Genomic DNA, 21559 nt, shown 5'->3' on the forward strand with positions numbered 1-21559 from the left:
TCCAGCTGAAATTAAATCACCCAGCTTTAATTTTGAATATCCCCATGCTTTCATTAACTGCACTAGGTGGCCACACAATTGACTTGTGCAATAAATTATTTCTGGAATCAAGTTTTTAAACTTGATCGCTTAGCTTATAACCATCGCCCCGCATTCTCTTCTCATGGTTTTGTACAAGATATTTTTCTATATCCAACATATCAATTCTCTTATTTTAAAACCTTGGAAAACTATAACCCCATATGATTTAACTTCTCTATCCTCTCTTCATAATTCAACCTGGAATTTGCTTCATTGCCTCTCTACAGCTTTCCATTTGTTTTACAGAATCGTAGAATCTTACAGGACAGAGGCCATTCAGCCCATCATTCCTGATCTTTGAAAGAGCTGTCCAATGAGTCCCATTCCCCTGTTCTTTCTCCACAGATTAGCAATTTTTTTCATTTTCAAGTATATATCAAATTCCTTTTTGAAAGTTATTATTCAAAAACTCCTTTCATCACCCTTTTACACAATGCATTTGAAATCATAAACACTCTCTGCATAAAAAGAATCCTCATCTTCCCTCTGGTTCTTTGGTCAACTTTCTTAAATCTGTGTTCTCTGGTTACCACTCCTGCCAGTGCAAACAAACAGTTTCTCCTTATTTACACTCTCAAACCCTTCATAACTCTGAACACCTCTATTAAATCTTCCTTTAACCACCTTTATTCCAAGGAGAACAATCTCAGCTTCTCTAGTCTCTCCACATAACTCAATTCCCTCATCCCTGGTATAATTCGGGCAAATCCCTACTGCACGCCCCCCCAAGGCCTTCCTAAACATCCTTCCAAAGTATGGGGCCCAGAATTGGACACAATACAGCAGCTTAATCCTAACCTGTGATTTATAAAGATCCATGCTGTTGGACTCTCAGCCTCTATTTATAAAGTCAAGGATCCCAAAAAAACAACAGCTTTATCAACTTGCCCTGCCACTTCCAAATATTTGTCTATGTGAACCACAGGTCTCTCTCTTCCTTTTCTTTCCTCCATCTCTAGAGGTAAATTGACCACAACACTCCCTATCTGTTCTGATGTCTGTATTGCTTCCTTGGACTTATATATCCAAGTTTTGTTTGTCCTTGTAAACTGTAGCCATTCAGTACGAGACTTTCAAATCTCTGGTCCACTGATACACCTCAAATCTTTTTCCTTGTTCATTTTTTTTTTAAAGCAATAATAGCAAGTTGTAGAATATGCTGTTTCAGAACAATACAAGTGTTAGAAAACACGGCATGCTGTTGTTTTAGTCAAATCCTTCACTACTTTGGTCTTTTCAGAGCCTATCCGCTCTGTAATAATAGAGACCATCATCTCTCCAATTCTCCCTTAGACAAAATCCTCCCAATACTCCTGGACCCAATAATCCCACATCTCAATAATGTCCCCTACTCCTGAATTCCAGAACCCACACACAGTTTTGCCAGACTCATGAGCGACCCCAGAAGCCACTCTGCTGGAGGTGGAAGTAGGCAGTTTTTAGATGTGAGAAGGGTCAGAAGTTTAGCTGAGGATTGACAGATGCCAAGGTTGTGAACAGTCTGGTTCAACCCGAATTGATGAATGAGAGGGAGGATGGAATTGGTGGTAACATTAAAGTTTGTGGCAGTGGCAAAAAGGCAGCTGTTTCTGTTTTCTCAATGTTTAATTAAAGGAAAATGTGGCTTATCCAAGTCTGAATGTTGCACAAGCAGACTGACAACACAGGTGGGTGAATGGTAGAGCGGAGTGTTCTCTGCATACTTGTGGAACCTGGCCCCCTGGTGACGGGCTTGGAAGGTGGTAAAATGGTAGGGAATGCGTTGAAGCAGAGCCCTGATGTCTTCAGCCACATGGAGCAGGGCAACAAGAGGAGGACCAGCATCACGAAGGTGCAATGGGATGCGGACGAGAAGGACGCAAGGGGCAATGATGTAGGCTAATGTTCGTGGAAGGCTCTATTCAGCTGAAAGAGTTTACAGACAGAGGCTTAGCTTCATGGAGATGTCAAAACACCAGTGACTCTCTGTCAAGGCAGTTAATAGCAGACCTCTGCGGAATGCTGGAGGAGGAATTCATAACACTGGGATATGGTTTGCACCGATTGTCTGTGCCAGTGAAGGTGACTGTGGCGCTCAACTTTTATGCCTCAGGTTCATTCCAGGGATCATCTGGAAAGATGTGAGGGATCTCCTAGTCAGCAGCCCATTGCTGCATCAAGCATGTTACGGATGCCATGTACCACAGGGCAGGACAATTCATTAGTGTCACATCGGTCAGACCAGTGTTAGGATCTGGGGCCATCGCTGGATTCCCTCAGGTGCAGGAGGTAATTTGCACGCATGTAGCCATCAAGGCTCCTGCAAAGCCCTTCATGAACAAGGAGGGTTCCACTCTCCGAATGAGCAAATAGTCTGCGACCACTGCAAAAGGATCCTGCAGGTGTGCACAGTTCCCAGAAAGCTGTCACGACTCGTACATCACGAGACAGTCCTAGGTGCTTCAGCTCTTCAGACCACCCAAACTCCTTCATGGATGGATACTGGGTGACAAGGGGTATACGTTAAAAACATGGCTGCTTACACCTGTGTGGAACCCACCACTGAGCCAGAGAACACTACAACCGCTGCCATATTACTACAAGGGCAACCTTCGAACAGGCCATTTGCCTCCTGAAAATGAGGTTCAGATGGTGGATCTGGGGGAACCGCACAACACACCCCATGAAGGGTCTCACATATCGTGATGGTATGTTGCACTCTGCACAACCTGGCGCTCCAGAGTAGAGCTGCATTGGAGATGGTCGATCATTTTGAGTGTGCCGCCTCCTCCTCTGGGGAAGATGAGCTGACAATAGGTACTGACATGTGTCCCAGGGTTACATGTGACTCAGTCATAAGCACATGTTTCCCCTGAGCTACCGTTAAACGTCCCTGGAAACAATTCTTATCCCTAAGGTAGCCTTGGTGGCATTTTATTAAATGCCATTACCATCTCACTGATCCCATCATTATATCATTCCAAGGGCTAGATTCACCATTGCCCTCATTTTGGGCATACCTTTTCACGTGAGGTGAGGTGAGAGTGAATGTCCTTTAAGTTAAGGCAGCATTTGAGCATGTGTGGTCTCAAGGTGCCCTAGCAAAATTGAAATCAATGGGAATCAGGGGGAAAACTCTCCATTGTTTGGAGTCATACCTAGAACAAAAAGGAAGATGGTTGTGGTTGTTGGAGGCTAAACATCTAAGCCCCAGGACATCACTGCAGGAGTTCCTCAGGGTAGTGTCCTGGCCCCAATCATCTACAGCTGCTTCATTAATGACCTTCCCTCCATCATAAGGTCAGAAGTGGGGATGTTCACTGATGATTACACAGCGTTCAGCACCATTCGCAACTCCTCAGATACTGAGGCAGTTCAACATTCAGGCTTGGGTAGCAAGCAACATTCGTGCCACAAAAGTGTCAGGCAATGAGCATCTCCAACGAGAGAGAATTTAACCATCTCCCCTTGACATTCAATGGCATTACAATCACTGCATCCCCCACCATCAACATCCTCGGGGTTACCATTGACCAGAAACTTAGTTGGACCTGCCATAGAAATACTGTGGCATCAAGAGCAGGTCAGAGGCTGGGAATTCTGCGGTGAGTAACTCACCTCTGACTGCCCACCATCTACAAGGCACAAGTGAGGAGTGTGATGGAATACTCTCCACTTGCCTGGATGGTGCAGCTCCGACAACACTCAAGTAGCTCGACACCATCCAGGACAAAGAAGCCCACTTGATTGATGCCTTATACACCACCTTCAACATTCACTTCCTCCAGCACCGATGCACAATGACAGCAGTGTGTACCCTATACAAGGTGCACTGCCGCAACTCGCCAAGCCTCCTTCGACAACACGTTCCAAGCCCATGACTTCAACCACCTAAAAGAACAAGGGCAGCAGATGCATGGGAACACCACCATCTGCAAGTGCCCCTCCAAGCCACACACCATCCTGACTTGGAAATATGTTGCCGTTCCTTCACCGTCTCTGGGTCAAAATCCTGGAACTCCCTCCCTAACAGTACTGTGGGTATACCTACATCAGATAGACTGCAGCAGTTCAAGAAAGCAGCTCACCACTACCTTCTCAAGGGCAATTCGGGATGGTCAACAAATGCTGACCTTGCCAGCGATGCTCACATCCTGTGAAAGAAAAAAAATCTCAAGTGCTCAACATCGAGATGAACAGACGACTCATTAAAGTATGCATTACAACAACTTAATTTTGCACAAACACCTAACACTTTGGTTTTTGGCAAAAAAAAAAAAAATCACCTTATGAGGCCCCAAGTGCAACTAAGTGGATTTGTGCTCTCCCAACGCTTGCAGTAGATGTGGAGGCAGGCTGCTGGCTTTTCTGTTCCAGTGCAGGAGATGCCTTTGGCAGACAACTCCTGGGTGCATCTGTGCAAGGGCCACCTCGGTCATCAGCGCTGCATATTGCGTTTGTGTGCTACTCTTAATGCAAGGAGCACCTTGAGATGAGCCACCAAAGGTTCCAGGCAGCCTTTCCTTGACCCTATCAAGGCCCACCTGCCCTTCCCGCTTATCTGGAGTGGCTGATCGTAAGGCAACGGGTCCACACGTCTCCGGGTCGCCCGCCTACCCATCGCAACTCATGGAAGAGGAGATACTGTGGAGGTCGGTGCATACCACTCAGTGGTATGCTGCATGTGGCTCTCCATATGGTTGCCACTCTCAATGGGGGGGGGGGGGGGGGGGGGGGGGGGGGAAGGACATGCACTCACACGCTAAAGTCATGGCACCACCTGTGGCATGGATGGGCTCCTCCATCATTAGCGCATAGGAGCGAACAGCCTCTGGGAACTCTGACAGATGTCCACACATTTCACACTGCTGTTCCAGCATCTGCTGCTTTGCTGATGACTCCAGAGGCTTGCCATCTACTGAAAGCTGAGCGTTGCTGAGTCTTCTCTCCACCCTCCGATGGGGAGCGGCCGCAGCTGTCACTCCCTCCGTTAGCTGCATGTGCACATTTGTGCTGTGTTCACCCTTTCTATATATGCGTTAATGCCCCCCGACGTGAGTATATCTGCGCTGGTGGAGGGTGTGCTGGACTGATGTGACGCTGTCTCCTCAGATGGCGGCAGAGGCTCCTCTGAGGTCTCATGTGGTCCTGGTGCCATCGTCGGTCTCTTTGGGAGACAAGAGTGACGTTAATAAGTTGCGCTTTCAACCAACTCCTGCTGCCTGTCCTTGGTCTGGAGTTTCCTGTGTTCACCAAAGCCCACAGAGGAGCCAGACTGAAAACCCATCAGAAGGTTTGATGCCCACACCCATCGCATTACTCACTCTAGGGGCTCTATACCTGCCTCGTCCTCAGCAACAGGCCCTGCTGCAACCCATCCTATCTCTATTGCCGCCTCCTCCTCCATCAGTGCCATTACAGATATGAATGGCACACCACCTCCCATTCTTCTCTGCTCCCTAGCATGATCAGCACACTTCTCCTCCAACCACATACATGGACATACAGTGTCACTCTGTCTCAAAGCCTAGCTGTGCTTGTCACTTTGTGCCACATTACATGTTGAGCATTGCGCCACTTGAAGACCTGCTGGAAGAGGCCATTCAGGCTTGTCAATACAGCGATCACCTCTGGCTCACGGGCCTTTGCTGTGAGGCAGCACCATGTCTCAATGTGGATACTGAACCCTGGTCAGGCTCGATGCATGGGTCGGCCACCTTGCCTCGCATCTCATGGGCGCCATTTAAGACATGTAGGGCTGTGAGCTTGCAATTGTGAATGCTACTCACCTTGCCAGACCACAGCAGGTCACTGAAACGCTTCTGACACTGCACCCATGTTCATTACTGACTTCCTCAGCAACCTCCAGCCAGGCCTTCATGATGAGGCCTGCTGGCCTCCTCCTCCCATCCACTGGGAACAGCACCTCTCTCTGTTCCCTCGGCACCCACAGGAGCACCTCCAGAGAAGAGCTACAGAACCATGGAGCCACTCTTCCTTGACTCCAGCCATTCCTCCACAACTTCTTTTGTTCTGCACCCCTTCCAATGCCCTCTATGGACTGGGTTTAGTAGAGCCGGCAGGGCCCCAGCACCGGGCCAAAAAGGTGGTGGGAAACCAGTTTCAGGCATCTGCAGCCCCCTCTCAAGCTCTATTTAGGTGCCCAAGCAATTAACTGCCCAGTGCTGGGATCCCCAAGGTAAGCGAGGTGGAGTCGTCAGGGCCAATTCAGCAGGCAGCAGGCCCTGCTGATTTGGTGGGGGGGGGGGGGGGGGGGGGGGGGGGGTGGGTGGTGGTTGGAGGTGGGCTGTTTCCCGCTGGGGCCCTTCATGGGACCCCCAAGCCTGCAGGCAGGTCGCCTCGTTCTACTAGGCGACCAGCCTGCATGGCGGAACCCTCCCCCCCCCAACCACTCCACTGCAATGCTAGCTTAATGCTAGTGGCACAGGCAAGAGACCCCTAAGTGGATGATAGTAGGACTCTTAAGGGCCTCAACTGGCCTTATGGCGGGAAGGCGGTCATTGGGCTATCCTACCGCCGACTTAATTGCACTGCAATGGGAGGCGACGGGCCCTCCGCCCCCTGTCGGAATTCTATAGTCTCCACTGCCCCCCACCCTGTCTCCAGAGGGCCCATTAAATCCAGCTGTATGTATGCAGCCTTCATGAAGGATGCAGACTGGCCTTCAAATAAGGCACCTTCCTTTGAGATGCCAGAACTTCCTCCCACCTGTCACCCGCCTGCCAGGCGTTAATTGGATGCAGATAGGAAGATTGCAAAGGAAGTCCTGCCATCTGCCCGTGGCTGCACAACCTGCATTTGTCTCGAGTTGGGACTTCCTCTCATGTGGCAAAATCGAGCCACATCTTCAGATCTGTAGATAAGAAAGGGGAGGGAGCCAAAAATAGATCTTTGGGAGATGATTTCAATCTTAACAACAAAGGCCCCAAAACACCACAGCCAGTGCTTCCATGCCCTACAATGCCATTTCCCAGGAGTTCTCACCCAATCTGTTACTGATGTATTTGATCCCATCCTACTAAAATACTCCACAATTGCAACCATTCCCAGTACCAGATCCTAGAGGTCTCTTCTAATCCTCCCAGAAGCAAAGACCCCCATTCCCAATTTTTACTGATCCTAGCACCACTCCATTACTCCCAAACCAAACTATCACCCTTCCAGCACTGGAACACCTCAGCACCCCTCTCCCAATAACATCCTACTCACAAGATACAGTCCCAGACTTCAGGCCCTATGTTTCGGACCCCCTACCAAAATGCCCAGACTACTCAACTCTTCCAACTTCCTCACAAAATCTATAACCCATTCTAATTCTCCAAAATCATGGGATCAAACTCCTGAGTGTTTCTCACAACAGAAGCTCCCTACAAGTACCATCTCATCCAATCAATCACATGCCAAGAACCCTCCACTCCCCACCCCCTCTACCACCCTACTATGCCCCTTCAGAGCACTACTCCTATCACATCCTAACACTCTTTTACACCTCTCCGTACTGTCAAATCCCAGAATTAAACTAAAACTTTCTTGCATGGTACCCTATCAAATTGCTTGTGATTACTATAAATATAGGAGCTATTTTATGCTGTTTATCAATTTCGTAACATGGTTAAAAAAAATTGTAAACTTATATTGGCATGAGATCATATACAAATACAGTTAACCACTTTGTTTATATTAGTCTTTGTTTTCCATCTTAGAAATGTCAAGCTAATCTTTATATTTCCCTGATTTGAGCTTCATATTTCTTTTATTAAAGTGAAATATTTGGGTCAGTTTTGGATATAGGGACTGCAGAGGATAAAGAAAATCAATGCATTAAATTCAAAAATATGGACAGTGCTAAAGCATAGAGGTAACTAAGAACATTGAGATCAGAACTGTTGCTTTTGAAACAAATGTAGTATTATTACGGAGCAGTTTGTAACAGGGCAAACATATAAAAGTGCTCTAAAATTCTGACCATTATTGTTTATTTCAGGTATTGAAATTGCACAAAGGCTCTATTTACCAAAAATAACATCTCATATGACAGTAGGTATGGTAAAAGTAAATCGAAATTGCAAATGCTAAAAAATTAACTATTAGATTAATATTTACAATGAGTTTCAAGTCAATACAATGTGCGATTTTGTGACCATCTTAGCTGAGGGAAGGTAATATTTCATCAGGGTGCTCCCCAAGGCCATCATGCATTGCCTGGTGAAGTTATATGCTATACAGAGCAGAAAAGCATTACATTCAATTTCTGGTCTGTGTTGGGTTAACTATCTGGAGGTGTATTTGGGAGCTACATTTAGCCTCAGTAGTCCTGGGCTAGGGAGGGAAAAGCAAAAACAAGCTTCCCACTCCTGATACTGAACAGAAGCCAATATTGAAAAGTCCACACATAGACACTGGTGAGATGAGGATCACACTCCACAGTCAGAAAGCCTGCTAGCATTAACTCCCTACATTCACACTGAAGCATACTGGAAGTTTGTTGGCACCTGTGGATCTCTACCTCAGCAAGAAATATAGCCAAATGAGGCAAGGAGAATAGGGTAGCAAAAGTAAGGAAAAGAAAGATTGTCAGAGTTTCAGAGCACTCGAACATTTAACTGAACAGGAGTATAACAAAAAGGAAACTACGCAAACACAGACTAGTAAAATTACAGTACACACCCTGGAAAATAAAAAGCATGCCAGATCTCTCTGAAGATTGCACCAACACTGTAGTTGGTGCCTGCGCCAGACTGGTGGTACACCTCCTGAGTATTATCTGTGGTACTAGAGCCATCTCCTTCCCTATGTACTTCCAGATGAGCTGCTTTCCGCAATTTCCTTTGTAAGAAAGATTAAAAAATGTAGTTATACTGTTAAATCAGTATTACCATTCAACTGCTACTGTGCCTGCAGGTCCTGTCGAAAATCAATGCAATGGGTTTTATAAAACGGCATTTCAATTTTCACAGGATCCACAATTTATTTTCAGTACATGTTTTTCATTTTCCAGCTACAATGAATCAGTCAGATGCCAGGCTTAAAAAGTAAATGTAACTATTTTTTTAAAATCAATATATTTTAATGATGTGCATCAAGATGTTCCCGAAATCAACTGCTTTGCTAAACAGTTAAATATTTACAACATAGTAACAGATTTTATGTGCAAATGAGTATAGAATGGGAAATTGATTATTATTCGTACTTGGGAGTCAGGCAGCTCTTAATGCAGTGCAAGACAAATCAAATTTGAACTTTTTTTACACCTAAAAATGAAAATTATTCCCCTAGTCTCCACTGCTTACTGATTGTATTTGATAACATGCTGCTCGGAGACACACACAGGAGGCATGCTGATTTTCCCTCCCTGCAGGAAAGATGGAACGTGTTCTTCACCTCTGTATGGCAGCACAGCAGATGAGAAAATTTATGATTGTACACGAGACCATAATATACTAGTTATTGCAATAATGGAATTGTAACATGCTATGCCACCTTGTCACTCTCTTATTTAGCCCCTCTTATGTGGCCACCTTCAAGAAAAATCACAATAGGAAGCAATTTGTCCCGTTTAATTAAAAAAACTCAAAATGTACAGTTATTAAACAAGGACAGATTGCTTACAGATGCAAAATAAACATATTTAGTTCAAAAATATACTCAGTATAAACTTGGCTCTTATTTAACTTCGCAATGGCTGTAATTCTATTTAAATAATAGGATATCATAACTCACTAAATACTTGCCTATATTTATCATGCTACATAGCTAATTTATTTATTTAAATGCAGTTACATGATGTGAGTTTTCTACTTTGCCCACAGGCTCTCTGGAGATTCTCCTAGAAGTGAGATCAGCAAGCAATTTCTCTACTTTAGTGGCCCACATCATTCATATTAAGCCTAGAGATGCACTCCTGCTCCTCCTGGCCTCAAAAAAATATTTTTACTTGGTGTAACGTGTACCTGAATTTTGCAGTCAGGGCCTGGCACATGACCAAAAGTATGCAGATTTAAGCCGGCCTTATGCCTGAATACTGCATTAGGCAGGCCTTGAGTGTCAATAGGGCAGTGCCTCCCACCCAGATTTTCAACTGCTGCCTGCCATTTTTTCAGCAAATAAAAAAGGTGCCATCAGTTGAATTTCTCAACCACCAATTTTTCAATTACTACAACTCCTTGGATCAAGCCTGGTGTTAATCTACCCTGAAAAACCGAGGCTGGTTCACTTATTGCAACATTTAGCAAATTACAATAATAAAAAGGACCATATTACAGCAATTTTATTTTGATATGTGCCACAATATAGTGTCTTAAATTTGAGGAAAAATTCTCTTGAGTAGCCATACTGCTAATATTTCACTTTGAGTGATGTAACACACAGCCTTGTTGTGGTACATCTCAATCCCAATAATCTACAATTTTTTTAAAAAAAAAAGATTGGCTTACATTGGAAGCAGAACTTCCAAACCCAACTCTTTCTGTTCCACCAACATTCATGTGCATTTGGTTCATTAGCCATTTTTTTTCAAACAATTAACACTATACTACTTAATACTGGCTCTGTATGGTATAAATGTTGACACTTAAAAATGTAAAGCATGCATTCATTCAAATTCTTTAAAGCAAGCAGCAAATGTTTCCAAAAATAGAGGATACCTTCTTCTTTTGCCCCCGCTACTTGTTGCAGGCTTGGGTGTATGTGTTGATACAATCTGGCAATGAACTGTCCCAAGCAGTAACATCAGCCAAATAGGCCCAAATATTTCAGTGTATGGTACACTATGCGTAACTTCAGCTGTGCAAAACAACACTATTGCTGTAACTATAAACAGAAGAGTCAATTAGACTATTTATTTAGGAAATTTTAATTCTGATGTACTGGTCTCTAACAGCTTCTCAATTTATTATGAAAATTGTATCAAAATAAACTTGCAGAGTTAATGTTTCAGGTTAATAACCCTTCATCAGATTCTTTCTTGATAAAAGTAAGGCACATAGTACTGAAGGAAATGTGGCAGCATGGATAGGAAGTTAGTTGAACAGGAGAGATGAAAAACAGTTTCTTTCACTAAAACAGGAAATATGACAGAAGTATTCAAAATTTAAGAGGTTTTGATCAGATGCATTGGGAAGAACTATTTCCACTAGTCAGTAAATCAGTAACTAATGAACTCAGGCATGATGAGCCAAATGGCCTCCTTTTGTGCAGTATAATTCTATGACATTAGTTTAAGATGATTGCCAAAATGAACAAAAGAAGAGATCAGGAGACTTTTTCTGCTGTGGGTAGTTTGGATATGGAATACCCTACCAGAGGACAGAATCTGCAATACAGTTCAAAAAGTGAATAAATATTTGAAAAAGAAAAATGTAAGCACGCATAGGATAAAGAGCAGAGAAATTGAACTCAGTAGTTAGCTCTTCCAGAGAGCTAGCACAAGCACAATGTGGCAAATGGCTTCATTCTGTGCTGCAACATTCTATAAATTCTCCAAAATATTCAGATAAGATCATTTATTAGTGTTCCCAAAATGGGAATGTAGTGTTGAAAGGCTATGCTCCACTGGCAAAACAGCACAAGTGCAATAGAAAATTGATTTTTAGTGGACAGGAGCTCCTCTGCCTGTAGCAACAGCACTAAAGCTACCCCTGTTGCTGCAATACAAGGAATCTGGTGCTGCCACTATGCAGAGAAAACAGGCTAATTGAAACATTAGAAAACCAACTGTCTTAAGCAAGTTCTCAGCCTGACCTTGTTGTATTTACACCTTTGGAGGGCAGCATCCTACTTATGTATTCCTTACATAATATGCATCAATATCCAAAATTTCAGTGAATTACTTTAAGCATAGCAAATAGAGCTCTATATTTAATTTGTATAGATTTGAAATGCTGCTAGCATCAGGGAAAATAAATATCTTTCAACCCCAGTGTGACTATAAAGCTGTGTTTGTATTGGGAACACGGAAAGCTTGACTACCTCACCAAAATGTTCCCACGCATATTGACTGGTCATGGAGTGCAAGTTATATCTCACCTTGAAGGAGGTATAAAATAAGTAGCCATGAAAAGATGCACTTTGAGGTCACTTGTATCCACCATTTGAAGAAGAATGGGAAGAACACAACTCTCACAATTCCTTTTCTAGTTAATGAAGTCCATGGACTTTCAGGTTTTGCTTTAGCAAAAGCAGATCCTATGGTGTTCAAAAGAGAAATGGATGTCTTTGTAAATAAGTAGGCAAAAGAAAAGCATTTTGTGTAAATCCTTCAAAATTGTTCATGTAAATTTATGACAATTAACTGCATTGTCTTTGAAAACATGGCAAGCCATGAAAATTCTCTGGCATCTCGCAATGGGTTGTCATCCATATCCTCTGCAGGCTGTTGCTGGTCCTCTTGCTGCTGTGAGCCTTCCACCTCTAGGACCTCTACAATAATGGCTCTTTGTAAGGAAAACTTGTTCAGCATGCAGCACACAACCATAACTGTAGGCAAAGTAGACTGTAGGACATCCCCATATTGATCCATGCACCTGAAGTGCACTTTCAATGTGCCAGTGATGTGCTCTATTACTCTGGTGCATGAATGGATCTTGCTATACAACTGCTTACGTTAGGTCCTGGGATAACACACAGGTGTCACATGAGCCACAGGTGCAGAAAATAGACAATCTCCTAGGAGCCACCTGAAAACTTGCCTTTCTGGGTCAGAGTGCTTTTACAGTGGATTCCCCTAAAATGAAGGTACTGTAGAGGCCTCCAGGAAAGTGGGCATTCACTTGCATAACAGGATGCTGCTGGTCATGAATAAACTATATGCAGACTGTGGTCCTTTGCTCTCAAGGTAGATAGTGGCATTGAGCAAGAGACTGTAGATGCAACCGTTTGAGAATCCTGCCACTCAAAAATTACAATGCCTGATCTTGCAGCTGCTAGTTGTCCATGGGAAATGAGATTAGATTGCTTGCTCTAACCAACTTAATGTATCTGTGCACAACTGTTCGGAAAATATTAGCAATGTAGGTCCCATACCAGCATATGACATAACTCAGTGACAGCTTCCTTTGTAAAAAGAAAAACTGTACAGACACTGCCCTTCTGTCAAACGCAAGCATGGGCATGTCTATCTATATATCTTGGTATGGGGATATCAGGGGATGGGTGTCTTGCATATTTGGTGCCACTGGACATGCTTATCCTTCTCTTCTTCCAAAAAGCAAAGATACAGGAGAATTCTCAATAGGAAATCCATTGTCCCCTGTGTGAAATGGGGGAAAATTGACAGCTCCAAGGTAAATGATACAAAGGCAGATGATGAAGCAGTTGACAACATCAAAAGCTGGATTTTATAAGCTCGCTGCTGATTTCGGTGGCAAGCTTCAAAAATGGCTGCCCCCCTGTACAAGCCATATGCCAAAGAGCCGCCGCGATTCCAAGCACGGCGACTCATTTAAAAAACTGGGGTGGACCACCCATCCCCCCACCGATCACGTGGAGGGGGTGGGCTGCCCGTCCCCAGCAATGGCATCAGCTGCCTGCGCGCAGGCACTAATGTCATTTTTAAAGGGCTGCTAGCTCTACTAGCATATATAAATATTTAAAGATAGATTTAATTACATTTTAAAAAAACACATTTCTTTTTTTTCTCTCCCACCCCCCCATACCAATTAAATTATTTCCCCTTTCCCCCCAAAAAATCACTTACCTTTACCATCTGACCTTCCCCTCCTCAAACTGCACAGACTTTAAACTACAACCCTTCCCACCATCCCCTAAACCCATGACGTTAATTTGACCCCATTCACCCCCTCATCCGCTCTGAAAATAATTTACCTTCCCCACCTCCCCACCAGTGTTGTGCCTCGTTTCCATGGACCGGGATCTGAAGGCACAGAAGTGCCGGCTACTGAGCTGAAGATTGCAGTGGGACATCAGGAGGCAACGCAAGTTTATTTTAATTGATTTAAATATTCAAATTGTGGTCCCGTCATCCAGCAGCAGGTAGGCTCCCACGGTGCCTTGCTGCCACCGGGAAGATCGGGCCGGGCCCTGCCGCGTCAAGGTCCATGGTGGGCCTCATCCAGGGTCATCTTCAGGGTCCCCCACCTCACCCCGGACCCAGACGTCGAGAGCTCCTTAAAATCCAGCCCCAAGAAAACCTCTAATATTGATTAGAAGTTCACTTTAAACTGATGCCATTAAAGTGAATGCAAGGGTCTTAAATTCTCTTCTGTCTTTTCCCTAGATACCTAATTTATATAGGCTAAAAAAGGAACCAGCACAAATGAAGTAGAAATGATGGAAAACAGGGCATATGATATCACAACGACATCTTTCACCTTATTTGCAAGGAACTGCCCTAAAATGGACAGCAATGTTTGGCAGTAACCAGAAATAATGGCTACAAATGGGATGGGTGAAAAATTGGACGGAGATTTAAAGTAAAAATACCCAACCCAATTTACTGATCAAGTCCAGCCAACTAACATCTGTTAATTGGGCACAGCTGATTAAACAAATCTAGCTTGGATTTTCCAAATACAGAAGGAATGACAACTTTTTGATCTCAGTAATGTTTTCTCTACATGCATCAAGTACACATTGAGAATTTTAAAGTTAATAAAGGCTTTAAGATATTAAATTTCCACCACTAAATATTAATTTTTGAAGAAAATTTACATTTTAAATGAATGCACTGAAAATGTTTTAACTGACTAGTCTGCTTATGTATAAACTTATTTATGCTGAAATGAGAGTAGCCAGTGCCAAAGGCTTGTCTAGAAATGATTCTGCCGCATGGTCAGTGAGTATTTTTTCCACTTCAGCCCACAGTTTTAGCAGCTCTGCCAGCAAAAGTGACCAATTTCTGGAGTAAGAGAAGTAGACACCAATAGTGGTTACTATGTATTCAAGAAAACAGTTTTTAGACAGGAACAGGAGCTTGGAGTTTCCTCCGCATTTGCGCCCGGTACACGTGTAATCTAAGTACGTGGCTTGAAAGACCACAGAATTATGGACATAAAAGTGAGTTATCTGCGTAACTAGAATGCAACCAAATTTCCTCAATCTCTCTATCAAAGAGAATCTCAGCCTACGCCCCTGACTCTCAATAGGGGAGTATCCTCCAATTGCATTTGTTCAGGGTTCTCGCAACATTACCTCAAGATTTTCAGGAAACAAGATCAATTTCTTGTCCTTTAATTGCATTGTTTTCTTTATTTTTTTTTTAAAAAAGGATTTCCCTGACTAAGATCAGCTCTGTATTTTCTATTTCTTTGTATGCATTTTTTCCAGAATAAGTGTGTCACATTAAAAATTGAAAAAGCTTCTTTAATTGCATGTTTTTAACCTTGCTGTACCTGATGTGCATGAATGAGTTGAAACACAAGTTTTCAGACTCAATAAAGAAATATGCTGTTGAGTTCAGGTGCTCCCTTGGGCCCATTTTTAGTTTGGACATATGCTAATGAGTTTGGGAGTATACTTGGGCACAACTTGATATCTGCAAATGAGGGCAACATTAGATGCATTTTCAGGTCCAACTTCTGGGTTATGCCCAAGATGTTTATATTTTATGAACTAGCACATTTTCTTAAACAAAAAAGGCATATTTACCCCGAACAAGATCAACATCTATGAGGTCTGGCTTTACGTGGCCAGTTTTTTTTGGTTTGTTCTTCATGCCCTATGGAAAAACAACAACACAAGTCTTGTAAACAAACGTTTTCAGTTTTAACCTGCAATACAAGAATGTCATAATGTTAACAAGCATGATCAGAAACAGAAAACAAAAATACATATTTAGTGCAGAACTAGACTTATTGTTACCATCTCAACTGTCCAAAGCAGGACCCTGCATGCGTGTAAAATTGATTCTCACCCATGTGTGTAAATCTTACAGGATTAACTGTATTTACTTCATTTTTGCGCCATATTACAAGTACTGCGCATGGCAAGTGTCAATTGCCTGATCGTTACATGGAGGAGTGGCTTAGTGTTGGGCTAGGGAGGAATTATTTGTTGAATAGCTGAGGTGATATCATCCCTTTTGTATGGCAGCTTCATAGACACACATTTGTCAGACATCAAGCCCTCAACCTGGAGTGTGAAGAGGGAGTTTGGCTACTCTTTATCTTGAATAGAAATCTACTTATTTATACGTATCATCTAGTTCTTTTTAAAGGATAAACCTTCCATCCTCACCAGCTTTAATTTTACTTCAATCCCAGGTAAAAATAATAGAAATTAAATGCAAACTTGACACTTATCTGTAAAATAAGTACTAAAAAAAAAAAAGCATTTAACATAAATCCTGCCTGGCCAAGCTGCTTGACCTCTTTGAGGAAGTAGCAACACATAGACTCTGAAAAGCCTTATAACATAGATGCTAAAAACATCCTGAAGAAATCTGACAAAGTTTCACATGAACCCGAAGCTTTAGGGATTCAGGGTAAATTCTGAGGTTATGAATAAGAATTGGTTGAAGAGGTAGAAAACAACTTGTTACAGAAGTTATGTTGGGACAGGGAAATGAAGTTGAAGTCCAGGTATTAGTGCTGGGACACCCAACTACAACAAACTAATTCTAATTTATATCAATGACTTGGACTCAAATACAATGCAGGCTGATCAAATTTGCAGATAATACAAACTTATGAGGGGTAATGAAATAGGAGGAAGCTCAGAAATTTCAAAACAAGACAAAATATGCAAGTGGAAAGAGCAAAAATGGCAGATGAAACTTAATATAGGCAAATATAAAATATTACTTATAGGATGCAAAAAAATAGGCAATACATGCAGTTTGTTTTTAGTGTTCAAATAACAATGGATGGCTTTAGAAGAGATCCAGGACTTGGTAACTTGACACAAAATGTCCAAACAATGCCGAACAGCATACAAATTTAATAGAATGTTAAGAGAATATAATTCAGAAGTAGTCATAATCAAACTTCATAGCGTTCTGATCAGACTACACCTCAAGAATAATTTCCAATTCTTGTAATCAAGACACAAGGGAGGGATACAAGCATTGGTAGCAGTGTGAAGAGAACAAGGATGATCCTCTGCCTCAGAAACCTCAAATATGAAGAAAGACTGGAAAAACCTGGGCTATTCAACCTTAAAACAAAACTTACTGAGAAGTTATATAGACATAAACAAATTGCAAATAGTCTGGCAAATCTGGAAAGTTAAATTAAATTGAAGGAGTAGGACCAGGGAGGTTACAACTTTAAGCTTTTTGCATACAAAAAATGAACAATATATGGAATGGGCACCTGTTAGAGCAGAAAGAACTAACCTAAATCATTTTAGAACTAATCAGTTGCTGCAATGAGGGACTTCAAGATCATTCTGGTTGGTGAGCTGAAATGGCCTTCTTCACCTGTTGATAAGTCACAAAGGCTAGTGACAATAGCAAAGGCGGTAGGGGCACTTCAGTCAACAAATTTTGTGATCACAACGGAGGGGCAACAAATGCTTTTGGGTATGTGATGATTTCTTGTGAAAGATAATAAAGAAGTCCCACTTATGCTGGGAAGAGCTGGTGAGCTCCATGCAGAGAACCTGGTCCTTGCACATCAGGCAAGTTATTCTAGGGAGCAATAGACAGCGAAGTTTGGCAATGTCAATTGTTTTGGGTCCACAAAATATAACGCATCATTTGTGCATTCCAGGAAACATGCATGTGAAAGGCAACAGATGCAATAAACAAATGCAGTGTGGCCAGTGCCACAGTTATTTCCACTATTTTTGTCATCCAAAGCTAAATCCAATCTGCTCAATTCAAGCAGCATTCACACGATGCCCATCAACCCAGAATGGTAGTTCTGTAAAAATGCTGCATTTTATCACTAATTAAATATAATGGATAATAAGAATCTCAATGGTTTTGCCAATGAGTCAAAGCTTGTGTACAGATTATGAACTGTTAAATACTGCAAATAATTATGAAGGCTGGAGATTTTTTTTTAAATTTCTAACAAGGAAATGTTCAGGGATGGGATGCAGACTATGGCAAGGAACTGGAGTGTTTGTCGTCAAACAAATATTATATATATTGGGACACCATATGCCAGAAGCTTTGATAGCAAGGTATATGGGATCGAGATTTTGGAGAAGCGCCCACAGAGACCAGTCCTCGTGATTGCCACTGGAAGTGTACAGAGCGCTTTAGAGACCGTCTTTGACAAAAAAGGAAGCCAGAGAACTATAAATTCTATCTTTCAAAAATTAATTGCCTTTGTTTTTAAATTGGAGGATGTGGAGAGATGGTAGCCAACACGAGCAGGCTTCAAAACACTCCGCAGCACTCAGCATCTTATTAGCGTAAATGTAAGTGTGTACCTTCAAGAATAGTTTATTAATATCACACCAGACATTAGTTCTGTATGTGTGGTGCATCACACACTGAAATGCAATTCATAACCATGCTTTTAGTGGCTAACCGTGTACTCCGTATAGCAAAATAGTAAAGTCTTTTACTTTATAAATGAATTTATCATTTTGATGCCAGTAGCACACAGAGGAAACTCTTTCATTGAACCCTTTGAATCACACAATACATATCCAAAAACTTAATTAAAAAAAAAACAACCAGGCCAGAATCCATTAGCACAACTGACCACAGCAGTATTGCAACACAAAATCATTTCCTGGAGTACTTACCAATTTAATAAACTGCAAAGAGTATAAATACATTAGAAAACAGGAGAAATAAATGAAAGGCTAAGGTGACTACTTAGTAATTAATACAATGGCAAACAGTGTGACGTAGAATTGAAACATAGGGAACAAAATATAGAGATAGCACTCAGATAGTGAAACTGACGACATAATTAAAACATAGATGCCTGGTAGTAGCAATAGAGCACTGGACTAATGGAAGCACCTGTACTTGAATCTCATTTTTGATTGAATACATTAGTTAATCCTCTCAGCTGTTGCCTGAAGCACGGACAGCGGAACATTCCATCAGCTATGTATCACAAATCATCATTACTGATGTCCACTGCCCCACCCATCAGCAGAAAAACCAGTGGCATAAGTTTCATGCAGAGAAAAGAATTATTACCCAGTTGATTGCATGTGGCCATGAATGAATGCAACTAAAAGGTTAAAAGGTTCAGAGCATCTCACAATTACAAATAGAGGAAAAATGCATCAGCTTATAAAACCTACAAAATTATACTTTTAAATGAGTGCAATAAAAGAGTGTGCAGGAAATATTTCATTAAACAAAATGTAGTTGTTCATATTATTGGGCTGAGAAATAAGGAAATATTTTTCATCATGCACTTATACAACTATCAAAATGAGAAATATTAAAATATGCCCATCACCACCAGCAGTGACATGACAAATACCTCATTTGCGAAATTGACCGCCACACTCTGCTTATTAATCAAAACAGAAGCCAAATTTGCAATACAGCTCTGCCAGCCCAACATCTGAGATACTAAATGTTCCATGTCGTGTTAGTGCTTAAAAATGGCTGACACCTATCTCACCTTGGTCTGAGACCTGAACCAATTTGTAGTTCAGATTATTAAACAGGAATAGAAAGGCAGTTCTACCAAATCCTATTGCCTGAAAGGGCATTGTGGGCCACAATTAGTGCTTTCCCCCAACTTATCTTACTTATTGTGTAAAGAATATCCAAATAAATTTGTATTCAAAAGGAAACAAATACTGCCCTTGTAAAAGAGATGGGAGCACTTGTGAACAGGACACTTTCTTCCCCTTTCATGATATAAATATTTGCGTATCCTGTAATTCTATGGAAATTTCACCAAACTTGACATTTTTAAATATTGGTTGTCCCACTCATGATATCTACTCAGCTGTAAAGGCCTGCTACCTGACCCTGACATGTGTCGGGTTCAGGTCAGGTCGGGTTGCACTTCCGGGTCTGGCATTTGGGCTCGGGTTAGGCCGAGTCGGACACGCTCTATCACAGGTAAGTGGTCCTAATGTTAATTTAATTTTTGGACTAGAAAGGTGGTTTTGTTACAGGTGTTTTAAGCTTGTGCAGATCAGCAACAAAGTGAAAAACGAAAAAAGTTAAAAGGGTCAGGTCGGATGCAGGAAAAAAAAATGGAAGGACTCAGGCCAGGTAGGGCTCGGGTCGGATGTGGTTCTGTTGGGCTCGAGCAGGGTTTTTTTTTTTTGCAGACCCAAGCCTTTACTCAGCTGCACTTTGAGTTATTACATCTTACTGCTGACCATGCTAACTCCATAGAAACTGCATTTAGAAATTAAAAATACTCTACCTTGATCTCTCTTTGTTCCACAGATTTTTCCCATATCTGTTGATCATAAGCCCCAATCTGTAACAAAAAGAATCAGTTAAAAATCATCAATGCATGTTTCAAAAATGATAGGGTTTTTACCTGTTTCCCTACCGCTCATGGTTGCATGCCCAGTAAGTATTTTTGCAACACAAATAGAAGACCACAGAAAATTCTACAATAGCTTACTTCTCTTGGATAATACATACAGCATTTTATACTAAATGAAAATACTAATGCAAATATTCTATTCTATTAGATGATCATAAATGAATTAATTAGTTTTTATGTTTCAAAATTAAGAAATGATTTGATTTGTTATCTGTAAGGTATACAAATCTTGGTAAAGCATGATGGGCCAGATTTTGGAAGGGCTGCAGAGGCAGGAATGGAGGAGGGCTGGCCTGTAATTTCCTGCTACTAGCTGGCGTGTCAGTTGCTTTTGCTTCGGGGCTATTTTCAAAGAGGCTGCTTGGGGGTTGGGGCGGGGGAGAGGTGGGGGGGCGGTGGTGACAGTTATCAGCCGATGCCCCTTTTAAGTGTCTATTAATGTTACTGGTGGACATCAACTAGAATTTTCCAGTCGGCAGTCCAGTAACCCTGCTGAGGCCAAACCCCAGCCAATGAACGGAGTCAGCCTCCCATCAGCAGATCGGGAGGGGGGGGGGGGGGCAGCACTCCATTTAACATTTTTAACCCACCTCACCAACCCCCTTGACCGTAATTGCAAGGTGGCCACAGCTGCAGCACAGGCTGCCTTGTGGAGCGGTTCCCCCTCACAATAATGGCCTAGTAATTGTGACCTCTTTATTTTTTAATTTTTAAAAATTCTTCAGAAGGTGCCTCCATCTCGATACACCTCTCTTTCACCTATCTAGATCAGCAGCTCCCACCTCTGATGGTGGGGCTACCGATCTGTCAGTGCTGGAGGGTCTCCGAATGGCCCTCCAGTCTCAGGAGCCTACCCGCCATCCTTAATTTAACAGGGCTCCTGGAGGCGGCTCTCATTGTTCAGGGTATTACAGAACATTCCTATCAGAGTCTATTATTAAACTCTGGGCTGAATTTTACCTTAGGCGGACGGGATTTCTGCCTAGCTCGGGGAGCCGTCCCACATTTTACGGGTCCCCGGGTTTTACCTGTCCCGAGGCGAGACTTCCACCCGCTCGAGGGAGGAAGTCCCACCTCAGTGAGCTGCT

At 42.4% G+C, this 21559-nt stretch overlaps 1 protein-coding gene across 2 annotated transcripts in view; it reads right to left on the reverse strand.

Moving 5' to 3' along the window:
* LOC137384774 (protein PHTF2-like) overlaps positions 1-21559 on the reverse strand; it is a 155971-nt gene that overhangs the window by 86827 nt on the left and 47585 nt on the right. For both annotated transcript variants that reach the window (XR_010977655.1, XM_068059228.1), the window contains exons 3-7: positions 20343-20399; positions 15685-15754; positions 12106-12264; positions 10725-10890; positions 8749-8907 (exon numbers count right to left, since the gene is read on the reverse strand). Coding sequence is in view for 1 of the 2 variants with exons in the window: in XM_068059228.1 (XP_067915329.1) it covers positions 8749-8907; positions 10725-10890; positions 12106-12264; positions 15685-15754; positions 20343-20399 (611 nt within the window). In the remaining variant the exon portion in view is untranslated. The remainder of the gene's footprint in view (positions 1-8748; positions 8908-10724; positions 10891-12105; positions 12265-15684; positions 15755-20342; positions 20400-21559) is intronic.

The sequence above is a fragment of the Heterodontus francisci genome, chromosome 27, assembly GCF_036365525.1.
Source record: "Heterodontus francisci isolate sHetFra1 chromosome 27, sHetFra1.hap1, whole genome shotgun sequence".
Classification (NCBI taxonomy): domain Eukaryota; kingdom Metazoa; phylum Chordata; class Chondrichthyes; order Heterodontiformes; family Heterodontidae; genus Heterodontus; species Heterodontus francisci.